This window comes from Ambystoma mexicanum, chromosome 11 (genome assembly GCF_040938575.1).
Source record: "Ambystoma mexicanum isolate Mex_15411 chromosome 11, UKY_AmexF1_1, whole genome shotgun sequence".
Lineage (NCBI taxonomy): Eukaryota > Metazoa > Chordata > Amphibia > Caudata > Ambystomatidae > Ambystoma > Ambystoma mexicanum.
The window spans coordinates 984,827,304-984,849,961 of record NC_090934.1 but is presented as its reverse complement, the minus strand read 5'-3'; the positions used below and the strand labels follow the sequence as shown (position 1 = coordinate 984,849,961).

General features: G+C 43.2%; 1 protein-coding gene across 8 annotated transcripts in view; it reads left to right on the top strand.

The window, feature by feature from the left end:
- Window positions 1–3,477: 3,477 nt before the first annotated feature.
- The window catches only part of NAP1L4 (nucleosome assembly protein 1 like 4), a 1,556,420-nt gene continuing 1,537,239 nt past the window's right edge, over window positions 3,478–22,658 (top strand). The window contains exon 1 of one of the 8 annotated variants that reach the window (XM_069624142.1): window positions 3,478–3,689. Coding sequence is in view for 2 of the 8 variants with exons in the window: in XM_069624141.1 (XP_069480242.1) it covers window positions 3,663–3,689 (27 nt within the window). In the remaining 6 variants the exon portion in view is untranslated. Of the gene's footprint in view, window positions 3,833–22,658 lie in introns of all 8 variants that reach the window. The other 7 variants (XM_069624141.1, XM_069624146.1, XM_069624140.1 and 4 more) reach the window with 7 other exon arrangements.

The window sequence follows — 22,658 nt, the reverse complement described above, 5'->3', positions numbered from 1 at the left end:
AATCTGCATATCCACACACCCTGACATTGGTAGGGCGAACAACAGCATTGCTCTTCCCCAAAATGTTTATCAACGTTTCTTGAGATATAATGGTCCAAGGGGAACAAGTATCTACTTTGATTACAAGCTCAATACCATCAACTTGAAACTTATCCACAGGACCTTTGGCCATCCCAGACATCTCTGAAATTTCAAAAATGTGTCTTGGTGTGAATTCTTGTGTACAGGATACTTCATGAATGTTGTACCCCTTTCCAATGCCATCTTCACCATTGTCCATTGGCTTGAACTCTATATTTTTGATAGCATTACCCTTGCAGACGTTAGCAAAATGCCCTTTATTCTTGCACTTGAAACATTCTGCATATTTGGCGGGGCAGGAAGGATAATTCACACCATGTCTTGAACTGCCGCAACGAGAACACATATTCTTCGTATTGCCACTTCCTCTCTTCACTGTGGAATAACCAATTTTTTTCCTTTGATTAACAACACATACAGAGGCCGATGGAAGGTTTGGTTTGTCAATCCTAAGTTCTTTAACATACTCAGATGTTTGCTCGATGCTTCTGGCTAATTCCACAGCCTCATCCAATTTCATATCTTTTGCAAGAAGTTTCTCCTGGACTCTCACATTGTTAGTGCATCTAACAAGCTGATCTCTGATTAAAGAATCAGTTAAATGTTCAAACTCGCAAGTATAACTCAGGGATCTGAGGCAAGCAATGTATATGATTCCACAGATTCCGACTTCTCTTGAACCCTCTGGAAGAATTTGTGTCTCTCAAAACTAACATTCTTCTTTGGTTCAAAGTGATCACGAAGTTGGTTAAGAGCAAACATGTATTCGTCCATGTCATCAGCATCTGGAGCACGATGCCTAGAGAGTCCACCATAAATCCTGCGTCCTTCTATGCCAAGGTTGTGAAGGAGTAAGGCTCTCTTACGCGCAGAAGGTAATCTCTCTCCGCCCATGGCCACCAGGTAGTTCTCAAACATGTCTCTCCACCTATCCCAAGCAATTGGAGGTCGTCCTGGTTCACTCAGGAAGGGGACAGGCGGTGGAATGGAAAAATAGGACTGTTGAATATCTTTTTCGTATGCCAATGAGCAACAGAAATTATTATTATTATTTTTTTTATGTTCTAGGCTCTCATTAGCCTGAGACCCATATTGTGCCACACCTGTCTTGTCCTATTGGGCTCCTGTCCTTCCTGCATGAAGAGATCAAGAGCTCCCAGGCGTGAGAAGATTCTGTTGCTAGGCAGTATCTGTGTCACAATGGAAGATCCGGGGCTTGGTCAGTCTGGCAGCTCAAGTTCTGTGTTCTTTCTTCCGCTCTCAGGCATGGAAGGACTGTTGCTGGGCAACTGACGTCACAATGGGAGGACCGGGGTTCCTGGAGGTCCCCACGCCCTCTGCAGCGCGTGTCCGAGGTGCGCGCTGGAAGTGGAAGCTCGCTTGGGAGCTCGCGCTGTGGCTCGCGCTGTGGCCTCCTTAATGCCCCGCTCCCCGCCGGGGCTCACATGCAGCAACAACCGCTGCGAGGAACCTCGCGCCGGCGTCCGCGCTGGGGGCTGGCTTGCGAAGGGAACGGCTCGCGCAGGCTCTCCGCCGGCTCTGGGCCCCTTTCCAGAAGTGTTTATTAGCGGCAGCCCCAAACTAAAACGAACAGCGACTAGCGGCAGCGCCAGACCAAGCAAACAGCGACAGGTGCACAAGTGCTCACCTCCCTACGTCTGCCTCCTGCCTGCTGTCTTCTAGGGAGGGAGAGCCGGGGTCTGGGCGGCGCCACCACACGAGGGACAACAGAATTCCACGGTGAGTTTTCCAGCCATCCTCGTCGCCAATGTTAAGATTGATGTCCAGACGTAAAAAGGTTCATAAGTACTTTAATAAGTCAATGCACGCAGACAGCAGGCACCCCCTTTAGATGAAGGCTCCAACTGACCACGATAGAACATACAGTGAAGCAAAACATTCTCATTAGAATTTCATGACATCACAATTACTCTGTTTTGTTAAGACTATATATGATGTATAAATGACCATTTTAAATGAGAAAAAGAAAAGTATACAGCAGAACATCGCCCTTTGTCCATCACCCTAGTGCTAAATCTGCCTATGCCTCTGGTTGGCAGGTGAATGAATGGATTTGACCTGTCAACAAGCATGTGAATTGAGAGCTATGCATTTACCGCTCATGTTACCGTAGAAGTGGATGGTGGGGAATGGAGAGGGGAGCACTGCAAACTGCTTTCAATGCCCTGATCTAAGTGTCCTGCAAATACCAGTGCTGGTCATTGGGCCGGCTCTCGGCGGATCCGGCACCAGATGTGTAGCCGGATCTCGGGATCAGGCCAGAGTCAGCCGCCCAAGCCCATGAACCGCGCTGGAAAAAAGAAAGAAGAAAAAAAAAGCGTCCGCGACGGCAGCATTGCCGTTTACCGCGGCTTTGGCACTGATGTGTAATGCACAATGCTCACTACATGTACAACTGAAAGGAATCAGTTGTACATGTAGCGAGCATTGTGCTTTACCCCCAGAGCCGCGTAAAAGGCAATGCTGCCCTCGCGGGCGTTTTTTTTTTGGCACAACAAAATGAGCCAGGGCTCATCAAGGGGGCCTGGCCTAACTGCAGGCGTCCTGCTGGCCCATTAGGCCACGCCCCCCTGAAGAGCCCCGGCTCAATGGGCTACTGGCACCCCTGTCAGGCAGCCTTTTGTAGTGATCAACACCCTCTCCCTAGGGGAGAGGGTGTTGATCTCTGCATTTATGTTCTATTGGGTTGCCTGGCAGGGGACAGCGCCTCGCCTATTCAGCCTTAATGGTGGCGCTTCCCCTCGGCAGCTGGGGAGGGGCAGCGTCGCCATTAAGGCTGAAGGGGTGAGGCTGCTGGAAGCTGAGGCCGTTTTCCTGAAGATTGAAACTCACAAGAGCCCCGGCAGGCCCCGTCCCACTTAAAGCCGTGGTCGGTGGTAAAAGGCAATGTTGCCTTTGTGGGCACTTTTTTTTTTTTAAGTATTTATCTGATCGGAAGGCCACTACCAAACCCGCCCCCTCTAGACCACGCCCCCTCTTCCCCCAACTCCTCCCCCACCCGCACTTGTGCATAGCTCTCAACCATTTGTGCTGCAAAGGCGGGTGAAATCATCCGATTTTGTTTTTGGCGGGTGAGACGCCCATTGGAATGAATGGGCATGCAGGAGGCTTGGCGGGTGAGTCAGCCTTTTACAAGGCGGGTGACACCCGCCAAAAGCGTGTAAGTTGAGAGCTATGCTTGTGGGATCCCCCACCACATTTTTTCCATTTCCACCATTGACAAAAACCATATTGTAAAGTTGGCCACCCTAGACTATGATGCACTAGCCCTAAATATAAAATGGTTTATTATTAAACGTGCAATAGACATTATCACAACTTACACTAGAACTACTGAATAAAATCTCTAAAAGGCACGATGCTTTCTACAGGTTCCTGCCTTTTCCCACTCTTGCCCTCGAGGCAGCGGCTACAAGAAGCGTGACGTCACGAAGATAGACCTGAAGATACTCGAGTCTAGGACGTAAATTTCATGGGTCGTAACCTGTAACTCACGTGATAGGGACACGTTGCTAGGTTCGTTCTTCTAATGGGAACTAGTCACTCAGTACCCAACGGAAATGATTGCCGCTGAAACAAGAGACGCGGTAAGACGACACCCTACTTGTTAATTCACATATGTTCAGTCATTGAATTCCTTGTGTTCTCAAGGAGATTGTAACCGCCGACTTTAGGTCAGAAGGCCACAAGTGCTATCCAAACGCCGTGTTAGACGCTAACAAGACGCTCGGTATGGAAAACATTTTCTGGCGTCACCTTGGTGGTGGCAAAATTAACTCTTTTGATACTATTCACTGAGCTTGTGACGCCCCCTGTCACGGTCTAGAGCAGACGGTGCCCTCTGAGTAATTCCTTTCATGTGTTCTTACGTACCAGAAACAGTTTAATAGTTTTAGACAGGTACTGGACACGAGATAACAGCTGCCGTGGGCAAGGATTGGCCCTCTTCCTTTCCTTTGTAAAATCAAAAACTTCTACAACGGGGAGTAATCTGCTGGAGAAGAATCGGTGTTGCTAGATTTTCTTGATAATTAATATGTGCTTGCACCATATACGACGTGGGTCTAGGACAGTAGGACAGGTATTCTCCTTTTTGAATAAGGTAGTATTTGTGGGAGCTTTTTCTTCGCAAAAGTTTGAATATTATGTGCTGGCTATTTTTAACAAAAATCAAATTCCTGCTTTGAGTGTACTAGAAAAGAAAATATTGTGATTTCCCCCCGCCCCCCTCCACCTCCCGCAAAAAAGAGCACTGCGATTTCAAGACATGGACTGTGTGATGTCTGCAGCAACTTGTAGCCATTGTATGACACAGCTTTGTGTTATGAGTGCAATGTGACGAAAGAGCTATGAACTGCTACAAAACATTTGTGTATGTCTGCCCAGCACATATTATGTAAATAAAGTAAGCTGTATAACAATTGACGCGGTTTTCTTATTGGTTCGGCCCACTATGACTTTGAGATTACTAAATGGGGCCATGTGGGTTTCATCCTAGATGTACCCATTGCTGAATGGATTCACGGACACATTCACACTTGCTAGGTAGACTTATTACTGGAAAGGGACACTTCTTAACCGCATCAACGTGAGTAGCAGTAGCTTCACATCCTTTTAAATAATACATATTAATCAAACCCAAGTAAATGGTATATTTGTAATCATCAGAGGAAATTGAACATCTGTATGTTTGCTCTTCTGCCAAACAGTAAAGTAACAGTTGAATATGAAAATGCCAAAGGCTGTGTGGAAGTCATCTGGTTGTAGTCATTGTTTGACATATGTACTATGCATAACATGAATAATGTTTATAAATCTAGAAATAAAGCTGTTGCATACCCTTCTAACAGATGTCCAGTTAGAGCCTCTGGGAGGGTCTGAGTTTCTGATATTCAGTTATTACGGGACTTTATTTGTTTTTAGCAGCAATTCTTCCTGGCCATACTTCCAGTAGATTCCTTTATGTTAGAGGGTTCCATGTATAATGTGGTTGTGCATTTTCTTTTCACACTTGTACACCTTTTTGACTCTGAATATATTAAACTTGCATTCAGACCCAAGAAGATGGGGTTTATATCCTGTGCTCAGGCTCCATTTCTATCAACAAAAGGCACATAAGTAGTTGAGAGGATTTTACTTTGTCTAATGGAGGAAAGCAAGCCGTGGGGCTCTATGGTTTTCATTTGCGCACGGTCTGCCTTCCTTTGCAGTTATGACTGACCATTTAAAGTTTTTAACTGTAAATCACAAACCTGTCCATACTCCTCCCTCTTGCATTAATTTAGCATGTTGGACCATGGGGGAGAAGGGGGCAAATGTGGCCCCTCCGGTACCCCGTGGAGAAGCGACCTACATGTTGGCCGTGCCCTTCATGAGTCACAAAATGTGCTTATCCTACAATTGGCTGCTTGTAACAATGCGAGTCCCAGAATTCTCTTTAACGTGCAATAACTTCCTGACTGATATGTAAGCCACCCCAAACTACCAGAGGTTAAGGGGTATACAGTAGAACCGTAAGGGGCTGGTCTATGGTTGCTTTCTAAATCTAAGCGGGCCACCTAAAAGCATCAACTCTATAAAAGCTTTTAACCAACACGCATATTCAGTAGTGCATGCTTTCAACGAAATGGCCGATATTTTCCTATTTTTACGCAAAGACGTGCTGCTATGTAGCCCTTCAGGGAAATGGCACAATAACCGTTTTAACATAATTACTTTCAAAGTTTTGTTTTGTTACTAAATTTTCTACTAACTCCTTTCACAATAGAACAGTCGTGGGATCTCAATCCCTCCACTCGGGTCATTCTTTTAGCATATTCCAGGAAACCCTGTACTAAAAATTATTTGTTGGGACCATAAGTATATCAGACATTTGATTATATTTAATAAAGAAATTATATAATTTTTTTTTTTTACAGAAACCTTTCCAGAAATCAATATGTGATTTAGCACTGGTGGGTGATTCAATGCTATGGTGTTCAGCTGTAAGCGTGTCAAGAGAATACGCCATAATTACAAAATAAGCCTCAGTAGGGAAGCTATTGTTCCTCTGCAGTGTTAATTAATGGGGACTGTCAATCCACAACCTTGATATTTCCTACTTACATATCATTAATACTTACTTGTCGTTCATACCCTTTTGTTTGTTTTTTTTTTTCTCCATGTTTTCTTTGGCGTGTGTGGCATGGTCGAGGATATCGGCAGATGCTGTACGCATGACTGCTGTAAAAAAAAAAAGTCTTTCATCTTTAATGTTGCAAAAACACACTGGTTGATATTGCTCTGCCATGGACTTTTTGACGTGCCAGGCACTGATTCAATATAGGAAAAGCCCGTTTCTCTTAATCATTGTAGTGTCCTACAGGACGTTAGTTAACTCTTCCTCTACTGCTTCTGTGTCCAGACGTGTATCATTTCTATATTCCAGTCCAGTGTAAAACGACAAAGGAACATTGTTGTGCAGAATGTGTGTGCTTTTGGAACTTTAAGTGATTGTGTGAGATAAATATATGTATGTATCATAATTTAAGGTTACTGTCTACATAAAGTTTAGCTAGCCTGCAATGGTTGCAAATGCCAACTTTAAGGTTTAACCTATTGTCAAAAACTAACATACATATTAGCATTGTTGGGACCTTAATCGCCCTTTTGTGTGCGATTGTTAATTCATTTAATTATATTGCTTTGACATCGGTGCCTTTTTTCACTGGGAGTGAATGTTATGAATTATTTTTATAAGCCTCTGTTCATATAATAAAATATGTATATTGGGACTGTGCTTACATTTTATGTTATAAGTTTGACATTGTATGTTGTAAAGAAATTCGCACGTGCTGATGCACTTATTGATTTGACCTTCGAGGGTTTGTTAATAATCAAACAATGCTGGTTTTATATATGTTCAATATTGAAAAATAATGTAAGCTTTAACGTTGGCATGCTCATCGTTTCCATACTTATAATTTCTTATAGGTAATAACCTTAACTATTTTATAATTTCTTTTTCCCCTGCTGTGTGGTGTTTTTTAAATTTTATGTAGAGTATAGGGCTGTACCGAATAGCATATTTAGTATTCGGCCGAAGCCCAATATGAAGCCGAATAGTTGCTTTATTTAGTAAATCATGTTCCAAACTTCAAAAAACACACTTATTACACAAACAAAGCAAGCACTATTTTAAATGCATTCTATACTTTTATTTTCTTCATTGTAATTAATGTATCATCTTTATTTAAAGTATAAAAGCCAAAAATAAAGCAGATTTAACCAAAATGAAGGGATCAAATGTACAGTAGATTGTTGCATATTCGGTACCAGTTAAATTAGGTTTCTTGCACAAATGCAAAAAGACTGCCTTTGTGAATCAGATGCATTGCAAAAGTCGATGTGGTTGAGTTTCGAAACTTCTTTGCCGTTTACATAGAAATGTATAAAATGGTTCGTGTCAGCTCATGCAGGACACAAGTCAAGAGGAAATCTGAAATGCGTGAACTCCATCTCACGACTATTCACCCCACCCAAACAAATAATGCTCACTTTTTACTTATCCTAGCCACTCTTTCTCGCCAATACACACACATATGCAACTTATAATTTCCTGATAAAATATCAGATAATGTTAAACTTAGCACTCAAGTCCTTAAAGAAAAGGGGGGACTATGACATACGTAATGGGAAGTAACATGACAGGAACTGAAAGTATGCACATTTCAAAAGTGCACATTGCATATAAACATTCACCAAAAGAAAAGATGTTCCTGTATTATTGCAGGCTAAGTATAAACGATGAGCACCTTTTTTGTCTAAGACTCTTAACAAAACATGCCCTAAAGAGCAGATTACAACATGAGATATTTTGTAGCTGTGTGATAGCCATTTGTCTGGTCTGATTCTATTCAGTTTTGCATACTGAAGTCTATATTTGCCTTTCTGAGTTCATATTGCATTGTATGCAAATGAGAATGTCAAAGTATTCAGCAAGAGCCGAATAGCAAGAAACTATTTGGCCGGAGCCAAATAGCTTTTTTTCAGCCGAAATTCGGCTAAATACTTACTCAAAGCCGAAGTTCGGTACACCCCTAGTAGAGTATTGTATGATTTGAATGAGTTGCGTTGAAAGATTTGTTTCTTAGTCTTTTCTTGCACGTTTGCTAGTATATATTTTTATTTCGTGGTGCATTTTTAATTTCGTTTAAACCGCTTTTCCCTACTGCGTGTGTACAGTGGCCATACTCCATCTTTGGTGTGACCGATCATCTTTTGTTTAATATTTTTAAATGGGGCGTTGTACTTAATTGCGTTTTGTCAATCTGACACCACTGTGCTTGTGTGTAGTAGGGTTGTTTTTTTTTTTTTTTTTGGTGGCTTATAAAGTGAATATTTTGAGTTTAGTTGCTCTTGTTTTTGAAATTCTTATTGGGTTATAAAACGTCATTTTTCAGTGTCTTTGGAACTCACAATGCAAACTTTCTTTCCAGCAATCACCTCGGGCTAAATTTAATGAACTTAAATGCAAAAATGTTCTACAGAAAAAGTTTGATGTAACCATGGCAACTTTAACGTATATTAGCCTGCAAACAGAGCAGCGTTAGTCGGCAAAGTAAGCCGGTTTAAAGGGTAGTTTTGTTGTTCACTTTCATCCCAGACTAGCTGCCACAGCAGAATATGATGTGACAATAACTTGAACCTTTTTATCCATTATACAGTGATGCTGATTGGACACGTGTCTAGTGGTTCTAAGGATTAAGGTAACAATGTTACCTTAATCTTAAGGTAACGCGTAATATAAAACTCAACTAAGAACACACCGACTCTAGCTCACCGGCCCTTCCATCTCAGGATAACTCTCAATTGAGCTGGCTCCCCTGTAACCTTGGAACCAGTAGAATCGCATTCCATGTAATGCTGACTGTAACCCTGTAATCTTCAATGTAACCCTGTACCTCTAGTTTGTACTGCTCGAAATTTCACCCTCAACTTGTCTTCTTTGTATATGTTGTAACTAAACAAGTTTAATGTAACAGCTCCACGATGCCGAAGGGCTGCATGTGTGCTTTATAAATGCAAAAAATAAAATAAATAAAAATGTGTCGGTCAGAAGTAATTGGTTTGGCAGTTTTCTATCGGCTATTGGGTTTCTTGGTGTCTAGGGCCCCCTGTGGTTGCTCATGCGGAAGGCCCTTGTTCTGTCTGTTCCTTGTTTCATTTTGGGTCCTTGTCCTTGTTCTGGTTAAATCTTGCTTTCTGTGGTTACGGTATCCTCTTGCGTGTCTCCTTACTCCCGAGTGACAGGAGTAAAGGGTCTACTGTATAAACACTGATGTTTTGGACATTTTTATGAATACTTATTGGAAAGTTGAATAAATTATTCTGAACAAATAAACTTTCAGTAGCTTACTGAATAGACAATCCTAATATAAACACCAAACCAAGTGCACAGGCTAATATAGACCACAAAACCTATACTGACGCCTTTTTTAGACTGGTTGGTGGATACCAGTCTCTATGCAGCTAATCCCCTCACTTTCGTAACCAAGCAAGACATTCAGTAATCAATAACAGATGGGAAAGAGCACACTAACTAATCTATTCGCCCCCATACACACAACTATCCTTGTAATGCCCCAAACTTCTATCCCATGTTCTTCTGTAATCGGTCAGAAGTGGAAAGTACTGCGACGAGAAAAACCTCTAGTGAGTCGCATCATAACCAGATCAGTACTGTGACGATTAGGTGACGCTCAGCAGTACAGAGTACCTCCCATGACCACTTTGTCCATTCTAGTGGTTCTCAACAGCCGATTAAAAGAAGCCAAGTTAAAAGCGAGGAAGGACTTGACAAACTGTCAAGCCAGCCCTGGAGGAACTGCAAGACTGAGTACATTCAGGGAAGGAGAGAGGCAGACCAGGGAGCTGAGAAAGGAGGCGGTCGCTGTCAAGCAGGCATGGTCTGCAGTGACAGCGCAGTGAGCAGCAAGGAAGACTATCCTGGCCTCCCAAAGGTCCCACGCCAACAAAGAAGCAGGCACAGCAGAGGCGCTATTCCACTGACTAGTGAAGAAGGCAGGGGTACCCCCACTGCAGGCGCATGGGACGACCCAAGGCCATGGCAGGGAAGTCAGTAATGGGTCCACGGATGTTACAAGCTTTAAGAAGACTGGGGCAGAGCGATCCTCCAGTAGTTGATGAACTTTGCGAGAAGCCTCAGTATGGCTGGTTAAGGGAGACGTTCCCCAAACACTTAATGAACTGAAAATCCCAGAACTGTCTTTTTGTCCAGGGGAAGGGAGTCCCTCCTAAGACCTTTATTTAGTTTAAACTTGGAGTGTGAGGGACAGAGTTGTGATTCAGACTTTGGACATTGGGACTTGCTTTTGGACATTCTGAGACTAGTTATTTTGATTAAGGCAGGGACACCCCTCCTGGAGGTAGGGCAAGATAGTCTTTTGCTTTCCTTTTTTCACTTGAATGAAGGTTTATGACAATCACTATGACCCTTCCTTGTCAGTCTTACTTCTGCACCCTTGCACAGAACATTAGTATATCCCGAAAGACGTGTAACAAACATCCTAATATTAGCATTGGCTGGTCGTCACCAGCCACTTAAAGAACCCTATACATTGGTCTAAAACTATTGGCGGTTACCATTTCATCACAGGAACAAACCACACCCACCCAACATAGTCGCACCTCCCTCAGCCTAAAAAAACTGCACCAATCCGATCTTGGCAAAACAGCTCAATAGCGGGCTTCATTTTAATTGTATCATGCCACCTCAGACAATTGGGGCTGCCACGTCCCACCGAGATGGACCAATAGGCAATGAACCAACATGGCGCACACCTTTTTATTTTTTTTATTTTTCACCAGCTGCACCTGCTCACCATTTAGCTCTGTCTTGTTACATGTTGCCAGTCCTGGTACACTGCCTTCTAGTATCTTCCCTGCTACAAATGGCCTTCTAGAAATAAACGTCCACTGCTAATCACCGCTCCTTGGCCATAATTTTGGCTAATTTCTTCATATTTTTCAGCACATTTCTTATTGTGGCTACCTGAGAACCCTAGCTGTGGCTGTCACAAACATTATGTGTTCTTTCCTAATCTGATGAAGTAGCACTTTCTGTCTGGGACCAAGCATTCGTCCCTTGAAAGATGAAATTCAATCCAGTGCTCTCAGCTAACAACTATGGCCTAATGGACTATAATATCAGAGTAGTACCTCCAACCATGGCTATTCAAGATGGTGTAGCTCTTGTGCATAGCACCTGGTATCCCTACAAGTATAAGACACAATGCTATGTGCTTCACACTGCCTTCCAAAACTACTAAAAGCAAATAGTTGCACATGCCTCTCATACGAAAAGATATAACTTGTGTGTTGTCACAGATTAAGGAGTTCTTGTGTGCTATGTAGCTTCTGCCCAGCTGCCATGTAACTCAAAGATGTGGTTTCATGAGCTGGGCAGAGGGCAGGTGTCGCACAATGTGCCGTGTTTTTTGATACGTGCGGGAATGTGGCGCTAAGCACCATGTATTTTCTGCAATCATGTCGTGCATGCAAAGGAGTGGTAAGTATGGTGTAATGCAGTGTGCTGCGGGTCGTGCTGATGCGGGCAATGTGTTACATAAAGCATGATGTGCTGCATCCTCTGACATGTAGTGCATACAAGCAATATGTTATGTGCCACAATGCAGGCAAAAAGCAAAAGTATAATGCAGGCACTGCCTATGTTATGTGAAAAGTGAATAAAATTGTGACAGTGCTATATGGTCACCTCTTGACTCTAACCTAAAATTTTGAGCCCTGCTACTGTCCTTTGTGGCACGTGATCATTACGTCACTGCTGAGGTCCTGATGACCTGTTAGATCTTCCTTGGACTGCGCTCATGTGGGGGCAGTGCAGTTTAATCACAGTAGTCTGGATCTAGAAGGTTCAGTAATGTCCTGAAGTGCATTTGTAGCTTCAAAACGGTATAACTCTGGTGCATTTCATGTTATAATTGTGAAAACTCTGTGTTACTTGCAAATCTGGATTTGAAGGTGTAGATCATTGTGATGAAATCTTCATCACCTCTGAATTCAGTTACTTCCAATAATATCAGCTAAGCTGGATAAATTGAGCAGTAGCAATAGTCCTTCATTGTCTTTGACAGTGCCACTGTCATAACTGTGCGCCCAGCGATGAGGAGGGTACAGTGAAAGAACTCCACATCCCTAGCGCCTCCTGTGGTAAATATATTAAGTCCAAGAGGCAATGGCGCAGCAAAGGCGTAAGCACGTTTAATGTGCTCATATTTCAAATGTCCTATACACTACCCACGCACAAAAAACAATCGGGGATTCTGATTGGAAACAACAAATGGCCTTAAGTGTTCGGTTAAGTTGACTGTTTCAACACACAAAAAGACTTTGAGGAAAAGACATTAAAAAAAAACATTAAAAAAAAAATAAAAAATTTAGGAGCTTGATTCGTTTTTACATTAAATGTGTGACCTACCAGTCCCTAGTAGGTGGTCCTATGAATCAAGCTCCCAAAAAAATGCACAAATAGCCGGTGAGAGGCATACCTGCGCTGCATGCTATCTGTTGTATTGTGTGGTGAAAGCACTGGTTGTCCTGGTTTCCACCTGCGGCATGGAAATAAAATGGGCCAAGGGAAAGAGACTTCTTACACGGGCAAATGTGACAGGCAATACTGTACCCTGTCTGTAAAATACAAAGCAATTATTAGTGGCATGCACTGTAATTTATAACTCTCTAACTATTATTTACTATGATGAATAGAACAGCTGTGACATGCTTTAAGTGCAATATGTCAGAGGAAACGGAAGCAAATGTCCAGCTAAGTCTTATTGATGGGTCAAGAAATGTAGTAGTACAAGAGACAAAGGGGGAAATTAAGTCCTAAGGATTTCTCATGAAAGGGATCAACACTTGAGGGCGTTCTCACATGTAGTCCCTCGGGATCCATTGTTCAGGTGACCAGGGAAGGGCCATTGCTCTTGGATCACAATTCTGGGGGCGGACAAGCGAGGGAGGATCACCTGGGCAGGGGTCCTTGTGAACTGCGGGGAGAGCTTCCAAAGGCGAGTCATGGTATTGCCCTCCCCGTTCTGTGCCCCAATTCGTCCTACCCTCCCTCTCTGTCTATGGGATATTGTCACCCAAGTCCCGCCTTACCCCTTGACCTTCCCTCAAGAAAAGGGAAGATAAAACATCTACGGAGACCAAACCCTTTCAAAACCCTTGACACTAACTTACTCTCTCCTTCCTCGAAACCCATAGAATATCCTATAAAGACAGATGGAAACATCACCCACAAAAGCCCACTCCGCCTTTATGGGGTATTTTTAATCTTATCCCATCTCCCCTCCCCATTTTTAACATGTACTGAGATGAGGAAGCAGTGGTAGCTGCAGTAGAAGGAAGACCTCGGTATCCGGTGGAGAACGGGACGCTTAGACGCTGACCCAGTGTGTGAGCAGGGTTTTAGCGTGGCGAGGGAGCTGTCTCCAGGGAGCCAGGTCGAGGCATGCTGAACCCTGCTGTTGTGGCTAAGCAGGTGGTTGTTCCCCCTGGGAGATATCCAGGATCCATGGGCATCAGAGGGGCAGGTGATGAGGCCCTTGAAAGGGGCCCCTAGGGGACCCTGACGTCTATGGAAACAAGGCGGGTCATCACACACGATAGAGACGCCAGACACAAGGTTGTTTTCCCAAAGCTAGGGTTTTATTGCAAAGCAAACGTCTCAGTTGGCCAGCTTGGTCTCACGCCCCGCGACGTGTATCTCTAGACCTCGAGGGGACGCAAGAGTGAATTACGTACATCATTTACGTATATACAAAATGCATATCAAACAATCAACTATGACATGTTTAACACCCCCCTTTATTGGGTTTCTTTGAACTTGGTGTGATGATGGACATCTCTGACCACTATGACACCTTGAAACATCTATTCTAGTAACAATTTGTGAGTGCGAAGGCATCTTTCGGTTATTGAATAGAACACAGCGCTTCTGTTCTTGGAAGCAAACTACATGGGGGGGGGGGGGGGGGGAAGTTGCATTCCGGACCTTGCTATCTATCAGGTGCTATTTGCGTCCTGGGAGCCGACATGCTCTAGCGGGCTCAGCAATGGGGGGGCCATTAGAAAAGAATAATTCAAGCCTTTAGCGGTATTATTCTAACATATTCTACCATATAACGAGACTGGCTGGCAGCTGTGAAATTATTAAATGCCCAGCAGCTCTGCTTCAAGGCTACATTCGGGAGGGAGCCGGGCATTCTTCCTGGTGCTGCCTAAGTTTGTGTTTCAGCGAACTCTTGTTATCCTCACGGCCCTGCGGCCTTGTCCTTTTCACATACAGACAACAATGTTCCACAGTCGAGCAGTGTAAGCGGAAAATATACTGCGAAGCAATAGGAACAGAAAGCAATGAGCAATGGTTAGAAAACAAAATGGCGATTCTTGTTACATCAAAATGGTCGTTCATTGGCAAACTCGAAAACCTATATTCTGTCATATCGTGCATGAGACGGTTGGCCCACGGCCACCAAAATGCGTTTGCGGTCTCAAAGTAGAGGTATCCATATTTCTAGACTGACACCCTGACCTCGACACTGAAGCCAACTGGTTTTCCTGCCAGCGCTGCGCTAACCAGTGAGTTTCTCTGACCGTGAGAAACCCGGTGCGGGCGTGAGAGGCTGTAGCGGGATAAGTAAAGCAAGGAGTGTGCAAGCGGCTCGACAGCAGGAGAAACAGGTACGCGAGTGGCGCGAAAGGACAAAGAGAAAGTGTTAGATGTTGTAAAGAAAAGGAAGAAACAAGTGGGTGCGAGTGACCCGAAAAGAAAGTTGGTGAAAGTTTTAAATGTGCGAGTGGCACGAGTAAAGAAAGAAACAGTGTGCAAACAGCACGTGAAGAAAGAGGCAAGAGTGCAAGTGGCACGGAAATGCACAAGGTGCCAGTGAAAAGGGGTAAAGCTAAGTCCCAAGTAAAGCAAGATAAAGAATATAAGGAGAAGCTCGAAGCGCAGTGTATCAGTCACGCATGGGGAGGAGTAAAGCCCTGCTTTCTCAAGTCTTTGAACTTACACTGAGGGTGAAGTGGGAGCAAAATCCCAAAAGAGAGGCTGTTTTACACCAAATAGAAGGAACTGTATTTTGAGAGGTGCATCCTGAGAAGTTGAACTTCTGTGTTTTATGCACTTGTGTTTAGGTAACGTTGATGTGAACATTTTGAGACCAGAGTGTCCTAGGCTTGTGGAAGGGAACCCTGAAAGGCCTGAGGAATCTGTGAACCTGCTTTTCTTGAACGAAAGGGGCTTAAGCTTGGGGATGGGAACCCGAGCGAACCTAAGGTTTTGTGAACTAAGTTTTCTTTTGACATTTCAAGAACTTTGCCCGGGAGATTCCAAGGGCCTGTGTTAATAACTGGTACATACTGGCAGTGCCAATCCTGACAAGGCCATCTGAATCCAGTCTTGGATATATTTCTTTGGGACACACTCTTTCTTTTAGAGCAATCGTGTGCTACATTTGTTTTCAGAGTGAGGGCAAGCGTAGGTTGGACGCGGACAGTTTCTATTTTGGGACTTGTGGACATAGACTATCCTTAGAAGCATCCATTAAGGGAAATCTGAAGTTAGGCATTACACCAACTCCAAATACTTTGAATAAAGGTTTTCATACTTTTACTCTCGAGTCTGTGTCTCTCTTGATACCTTGCCTGTCTCACAGTATCCTGCATCAACCAGTTAGGAGGAGATGTAACCGGGGAACTAGGAACTAATACATTTAGCGAATCTGACTTCCACATAAGCTGTATTATCATTTGTTCATTTATTTATGACCCCTTATGCTTTAAATGTCTTGTAGCTTTGTCCTAATGTTTATAGATTGTGCCAAAAGCGCAGGATTACATTCTGATATATATTGTTCACCATCACTTGGCCAGTGGAGCCAAAAGTAGCTTCTAGTAGCTGTTGGTGTCAAGCTAACCAAGCTCTTCTTGCCTTAGCAGGAGCTAAAGAGCTTCCAACTCCCCTCAATTTCTAACCCTAACTTATGACTTATCAATGATCCATATAATGCTACCTGGCCTGAGTCGATGTGAAGAGATTGTAGGCACAGCTGTTGCAAGTAATATCCTGGTAGGTCTTGGCTGGCCCTTCTTTGTAACTTCAGCCAACTCGTACGTCTTTGCTCTGTTGACTGCACCTGCAGAACATATATATATATATATAAATATCTCATAGACACCATTGGTTAATTTATCGCTGGCACATGGCTGAATGCTGCTGTTGAGCAGCCATTGTCTTATCAATGCAATATCTTTTGGGAGAATGTGTAGTATAGTCTGGTATGGTTAGTGTTGGCACATTCTAAGACCATACAAGATGGCATTTTAATAACTAGAGAACATTCTGGAATGAAAACGGTGAGGATTTTAGAATGCAAGAGAAAATCTCACTATATAAATGGACCTGGTACTGAAATATGCCTGCAAATATCAAAGTAACAATTTAAAATAAATTGTAAATCCATTAAAAACACTCAAGTGTTTTTTTAAAAATTTATTTGTAACATTTCTATTGACTGAATATTTGCACTTTGGCATGGTGGGGGGGGGGGGTGAGGTCAGCCAATCAGGTGGCTAGCAATGCACGCTTGAACGGCTGGTGAAAGCCCGCATTCCATGCCGCCTGACATCTGGCCCCCATACCGCCATCTTCGCCCACCCCCCTTCCCAACCCTTGTTTGTTTTTTTTCACCCTCCCACTCACAATATCGAAGATTAGGAATCTTAGTGCATGGAACCGTATTCCACACTTAAATAAATTATTAAAGTACTAGTTTAACTGTGGTGCTCAGTGTCGTCTGAAATTGGTAGCCTAAATAGCAGTGTGTTCCCGAATTATTATTCAATAGCGATGCCACAATAATCTATTCAATTTATCTTGTTCCTGTTTATAACCGGAAACTGTATGCAAAAGTCTGCATAAACACTTTCCTGGTTGCTTAGTACGCCTATAAATGGTAATCTAACCCTAGCAACTCTTGTCCTTTTTTGTTTCTGTTAGGGAAACTATAACCCACTTTCTTTAGGAGTGTCGAAAATATTCAATTTTACCTACAAAGTGGTGGTTTTCCTATTTTTCTGAAATTTCTGAACCAAACTACTGGAGACACTCTGGTCATCTGCACGATGACCGGCATTAATATGATTTTATTTAGTTTTTGGTTTGTGTTTTCCAGTTACTTGGCCAAAACATGCCAGGTGTGATCCAAGAGCTAAATGTCGTCCATAATTTCACTTTATATTTTGATGGTGCAAAGCTACTATTGTTTTTTAAAGTGTTTTACTGTATTGACTTCAATTAATAGCATTAGAAAAATATGTCCGATTATACTGGTCCATTTTGTAAGCAATTGCGAAGTCTTGATTGATTTGCTCTGTGTGTAAAGTTTTAATAAGTCTGTTTTGTCGTACCTTTTTTGGCCTTGCACCTGAAATAAAGATTTTGACTGAAAGAGTCCAACCCAATTTTTATACCCAGTGCTCTAGACGTGAATATAGGCAATGTGGACAGACATGCAATGGGGATTCCTTGGTTTGCTTATTTGACTGCCCTGCCTTTGGCATGCCAGACACACAATATGATAAATGACTTCACTGTGAGGGGGACAGTTTATGGGTGTCTTTGAAGCCATTACAACAAATTGACCACGTATTCAATACCATCAAAAACTCGCATGATGTGCTCAAGAGTAAATTGTAGCCAAAGGGTCAATGGGCCCACTTCAAAGACACCCGTTATCTCACATAATGGTGGGACACTTCAGCAAGGGATATTTTTTCGGGTGACCTTTTGGTGGAGATAGTGTGGTCTTTGTATTTTGAGGATCATCCTTATTTTTTAACCAGCAAGACCGTGTCAGTGGGACCAAGCTTTTCAGGTCATTGAAGCATGTGTCCCTTTTGAAAACTAAATTGGCTGTGAAAAGTGCCCTGTTATGGCATCTTGAAAGACTTGTAACACATCCTGATGGGACATCCTGTTTGATTCGTTTAGCAAGTCTTATTGTGTCCAGTGCTCTCCTGACTTAGTTAAGAAACATGTAGTTGGAGGCTGGATGGTCTTTGTGTATTTTGATTTTCAGCCTTAGCACAGCTTGAGACACCATTTGTTCAGATCTATGGTAATGTTGGGGGGGCAGACTGGAATGTCCCCGAAGGCTGCATATGATATATTTTATTTGTATTGCGCTCTTACACAAGTGTTTCAGAGCGCGACTAGGCAAGGGAGGGGAACAAGGGAGAACACAGCACAACATAAAAACGATCTTACTAGGCCCAGTGACGTTGAGAACGCGCAACTGCATGGGAAAGGGAAAATGGAAAAAGTGCATGGAAGGGAGAGAGTGGAAAGTGCAGAAGCCGAGGAGCGCAGATAAATAAAATAAATAGAAAATTGAGGCAAACTGTGGTAGTGCAGCCAGCAAGTGGCAAGTGCTGTGTTAAAGGCAGCAGACTGGGTAAGTCTGAATAAGTGCAGAAAAAGAAGAAAAATGGAGGGGGGGGCTGTATGGGTACAGATACAGTCCCCAGTGCAAGGGGTGGCCAGGAGGCAGTGCAGGAAGGTGGCAGGGTGAGCAGATACCTGGGCCCAGGGGACAGAGGGTGGCCAGGTGCACAGTGCCAAGAGAGCAGATCAGCAGGGAAGAAGGGGAGCGAAGGCAGAAGCAAAGAGGAAGGTTTTGAGGTGCTTCCGGAACCAGAGATGGTTCTCCTCAAGTTTCAGAGTGGCAGGGAGGCTGTTCCAGAGGGAGGCCCTAGCCGAAGATGGATATCTACCCCCAGCTCGTTTCTTTGAAAAACGACTGACCCTGAGGAAGGTAGAGGTAGAGGAGCAAAGAGCCCAAGAGGGGAGGTATTTGCGGAGGGATAGCTGAAGGTATTTTGGACCCAGGCCCCAGAAAGCTTTGTGGACAATGCAGAGGGTTTTGAAATTAATCATTGCATCCACTGGGAGCCAATGGAGAGATTTCAAAGCTGGAGAGATACGATCCCAGGGCTTGAGGCCAAGGACAAGTCTTGCAGTCCTGTTCTGGATAAGTTGTAGAGGCAGGTAGATTTAGAAAGAGGCTGTTACAATAGTCCAAGCTAGAGAGAACCAGAGCTTGGGATACCATGAGCTTCTGGGGAAGGAGAGGAAAGGTAGAATACCTCTGAGGAGGTGCAGTCGGAAGTTTGACTTTTTAGAGAAATCGGAGATATGGGCCGAGAAGGAAAGTGTGGAGTCGAAGATGACGCCAAGGTTCTTGAAAAGCAAATTTGAATCAAGACAATAATGTAAGTAAATATTTAAATTCCTAGATGGAGCTAAGATGTTGCATGAAGTGTTGTGGTGCTGTCCATAAAGTGTTGTGTTACGGACAGGTGGGCCTTCCTAGATCATTTTCAAATGCAATGCTTTGACAAAAACTCTGATAGTTAAAGATGATAGTCCATGGTATCTAGTTCAGGATAATGATCCTGATATTAGTCTAAACAGTGGCATACACAGTCACCCGACAAATCATTGTAAAAGCAATAGAACTCGGAAGAGCGTCATCTATTGGATTAATTGGATGTTTCATATCTCATTGAAAGTGACGGACATCATGGTTTCTTGAAGTCTAATCGAAAAATTGGCAAGTGTAACATTTTAAACCTTTTGAATACTCGTGTGCCTTTTTTATTTCTCGGTACAGGTAATCGTGATTTGAAGAGATTCAAAATATATAGATGATGGTCCATTTGGAGCCAATACAAATTTGACACACCACTTGCTCCTAGTGTACACACTGATGTTCCCCAAAACCTAGCCTATAAACATTCATTGTTTGCCATTCATTTCTGTGTAATTTTCGACATGATCCCTTTTTACTTTTTGATAGTGGTGTTTCGGTATGTACAACTGCTGTAGCCTCAAACAGACCTACTAGAAATACCAGTACTGATTCTAACAGTAGTCCTTACTAGGTATTATTATACTGTCTCTCCCAATTCATCCTCCCTCCCCCCCGTCCCTAGACTTCTCGACCACACCCCACACACAAACTACCCACCCTGCATTTAACTGTACCACACTTGATTGGTGGTGGAGATAGCTACACATTTTGGGGACAACTTTGCTAGTGACAAACCCATAGCAGAGTTTTATTGTTTAAACTCCCTGCCGGTTTCAAGTATGTATCATACATGATGGTCGACTGCAAAAAGTCGAATGCAAAAATGTCAAATAATTCAAATGTGTTTTTTAAATTTTTTTATTTGTATGTCTTTTTGGGGGTCTAGCTAGTAAAAATAAACAGGGGTTTGGGGGAACCCCCACCCATAAAAAAAAAAACACATTCGACATTTTTGCAGTCGACATTTTCACTATAAACCATATATGATGCTGTGTACATACAGGATCTGTTTACCCAAATCTGTGGAAAAAGCTGCTAGAAGAATGGATGAGTTATACATGGTTGGGAAGTGCAAAAGCAGCGTGTCAAATGTCATTACCATTATATAAATGGAGAACAAACGTCGACACCCAAGTGTGCACTGAAAGGCTGAGCCTGTATTGTTTGTAATTGAAACATCAAGCAGACAATGAATCGTACATACTGCCTTCATTGGCAGGCCTAGTAATGAAAGTGTTAGAAAATATTGCCACTGTGTGATCATTTTTGGAGATATTTGGTGGACAGTGTGTTGAATATGATTTACAGCCTACCTGCAATTTTCAAACCATATTAGAAATACACTCTAGGCACATGAAATTCATGCATATGGCACGAGATGAGCCGTTTCCCATTGAAGAATAACCAAATGTTGCTGGAATCAAATTAAATACTTCATTAGCCATTTTGTCCAGCGATGACAGTTGAACATTTGGCCTTCAGTTCTTTTATGAAAAAAAATATGAAATCTAAAACCTATACATTCCAGGCCCTTTCAATATCTTGTATACTGCAAAAATCCAACATGATGCCCTGTGGAACTTGGAAATTCAGCACGGTTGGCACGTACTGTTCATGCAGGGTTAATTTGACTCACTTTGGTTTCAAGTCTGTTGCGAATATCCCAAATGTTTGCTCTGTATGCCACCATGTTTTGAGAGGATGTATAATGTTCAACTGGGAGAAGAGAAGTACAATGCATGGTGGTGGATATTTTTTTTGAGAGTATTTGCTATGTGAGTTTATGATTTTCCTTGCCGGACCTGGCAACATGACTATGAAGAGCGTCGTGCATGTACAACATGAAGAAGATGGTGTTTTAGTCAAATGGTGCCATTTTAAGAAGTTGGACTGTTCACCCACCACTTCATTCGAGATGTGCCTTTTTTAATTAAATCCATAGTACATTAAATATTAACTCCCCAGAAATGCACATTCTGCACTACTGAAAGAGTAGCTTCCAAAACTAATGATTGGCATCGGAAAGAGTGACCCAATATTATTGATTAGTGAAAACATGAGGGCGTGGGAGCATTCAAAACCTGCTCCAAAGCCCAAGCGCAGCAGAGCGCTCTGGAGCCCGCTGTGGGACTGGCTGTTGCCCTGCTGATAACTGCATGGGGAAGGGAGGAGGCGAGGTGAGGGCGCGGGAGCATTCAAAATCGGCTCCAAAATCCAAGCACAGTGAAGTGCTCTGAAGCTAGCTGAAGGATGGGCTGTTGCCCTACTATTTCCCTGCATCTTCCCGGGTGTGTTGGGTTGAAGGAGGTTTCCCTTGCTCGAGGCGAGCATGAGCAAGGAAGGGGGCGATCTGCTCATTCTTCTTGTGTTTTAATATCGGCCATTATTAAATATAACAAGCAGAACCATTTCCTGAAAGTATTTAACCACCGTGTGGTGCCCGTTGGCTAAGGACAGCCATAATACGGCAATCATTCTAACAGCTACAGAGCTCCTATATCTGCCTTAATTTGACTTTTCCTTATTGTGGGCAGATTTGGACTAACTCAGTTAGATTGGATTAAATCTCCTTACCATCGTGTGTGCCGCTTGATTGGAACTGAGGATCGAGTTCTGTGGAAATTGCGTAATGGCGATTGCCGATTTGGAATTACATCTGTAAGGAGGGACAGCACCTCTGAGCTGGAGCAGGTGCTGGAAGGATCGGCAAACGCCCCTATGGGTTCTTTGCATTATGTAATGATCCATAGCGGGTCAAGGGTGCTTGTAAGACAGAGTGTGCTGATAACTGTGGATTCTGATTAGGGATACACAACCACAGGTTGTGCATTGATCCCTCCTGGCTGTCAAGCCTTTGCTGTTAATTCACCTAGGGTATCATGCTAACTAGTGCTCTGCGCTACTTGTATTAGCTTTGTACTAGCTTGCTGCTATTTGGAAAGGGAAGGGAGAGTGAGAAACGAAGCCTGAACTCGACCAGTTGAAGGCTCCACTCGTTTGAACTTGTGTGTTTTCATGAATTTTTGATTGATTACCTGCGTGGGTCGAGGGGTGGAGATGGACTCTGGCAGACCCTTTAGCAGTCGAGCATTCCTC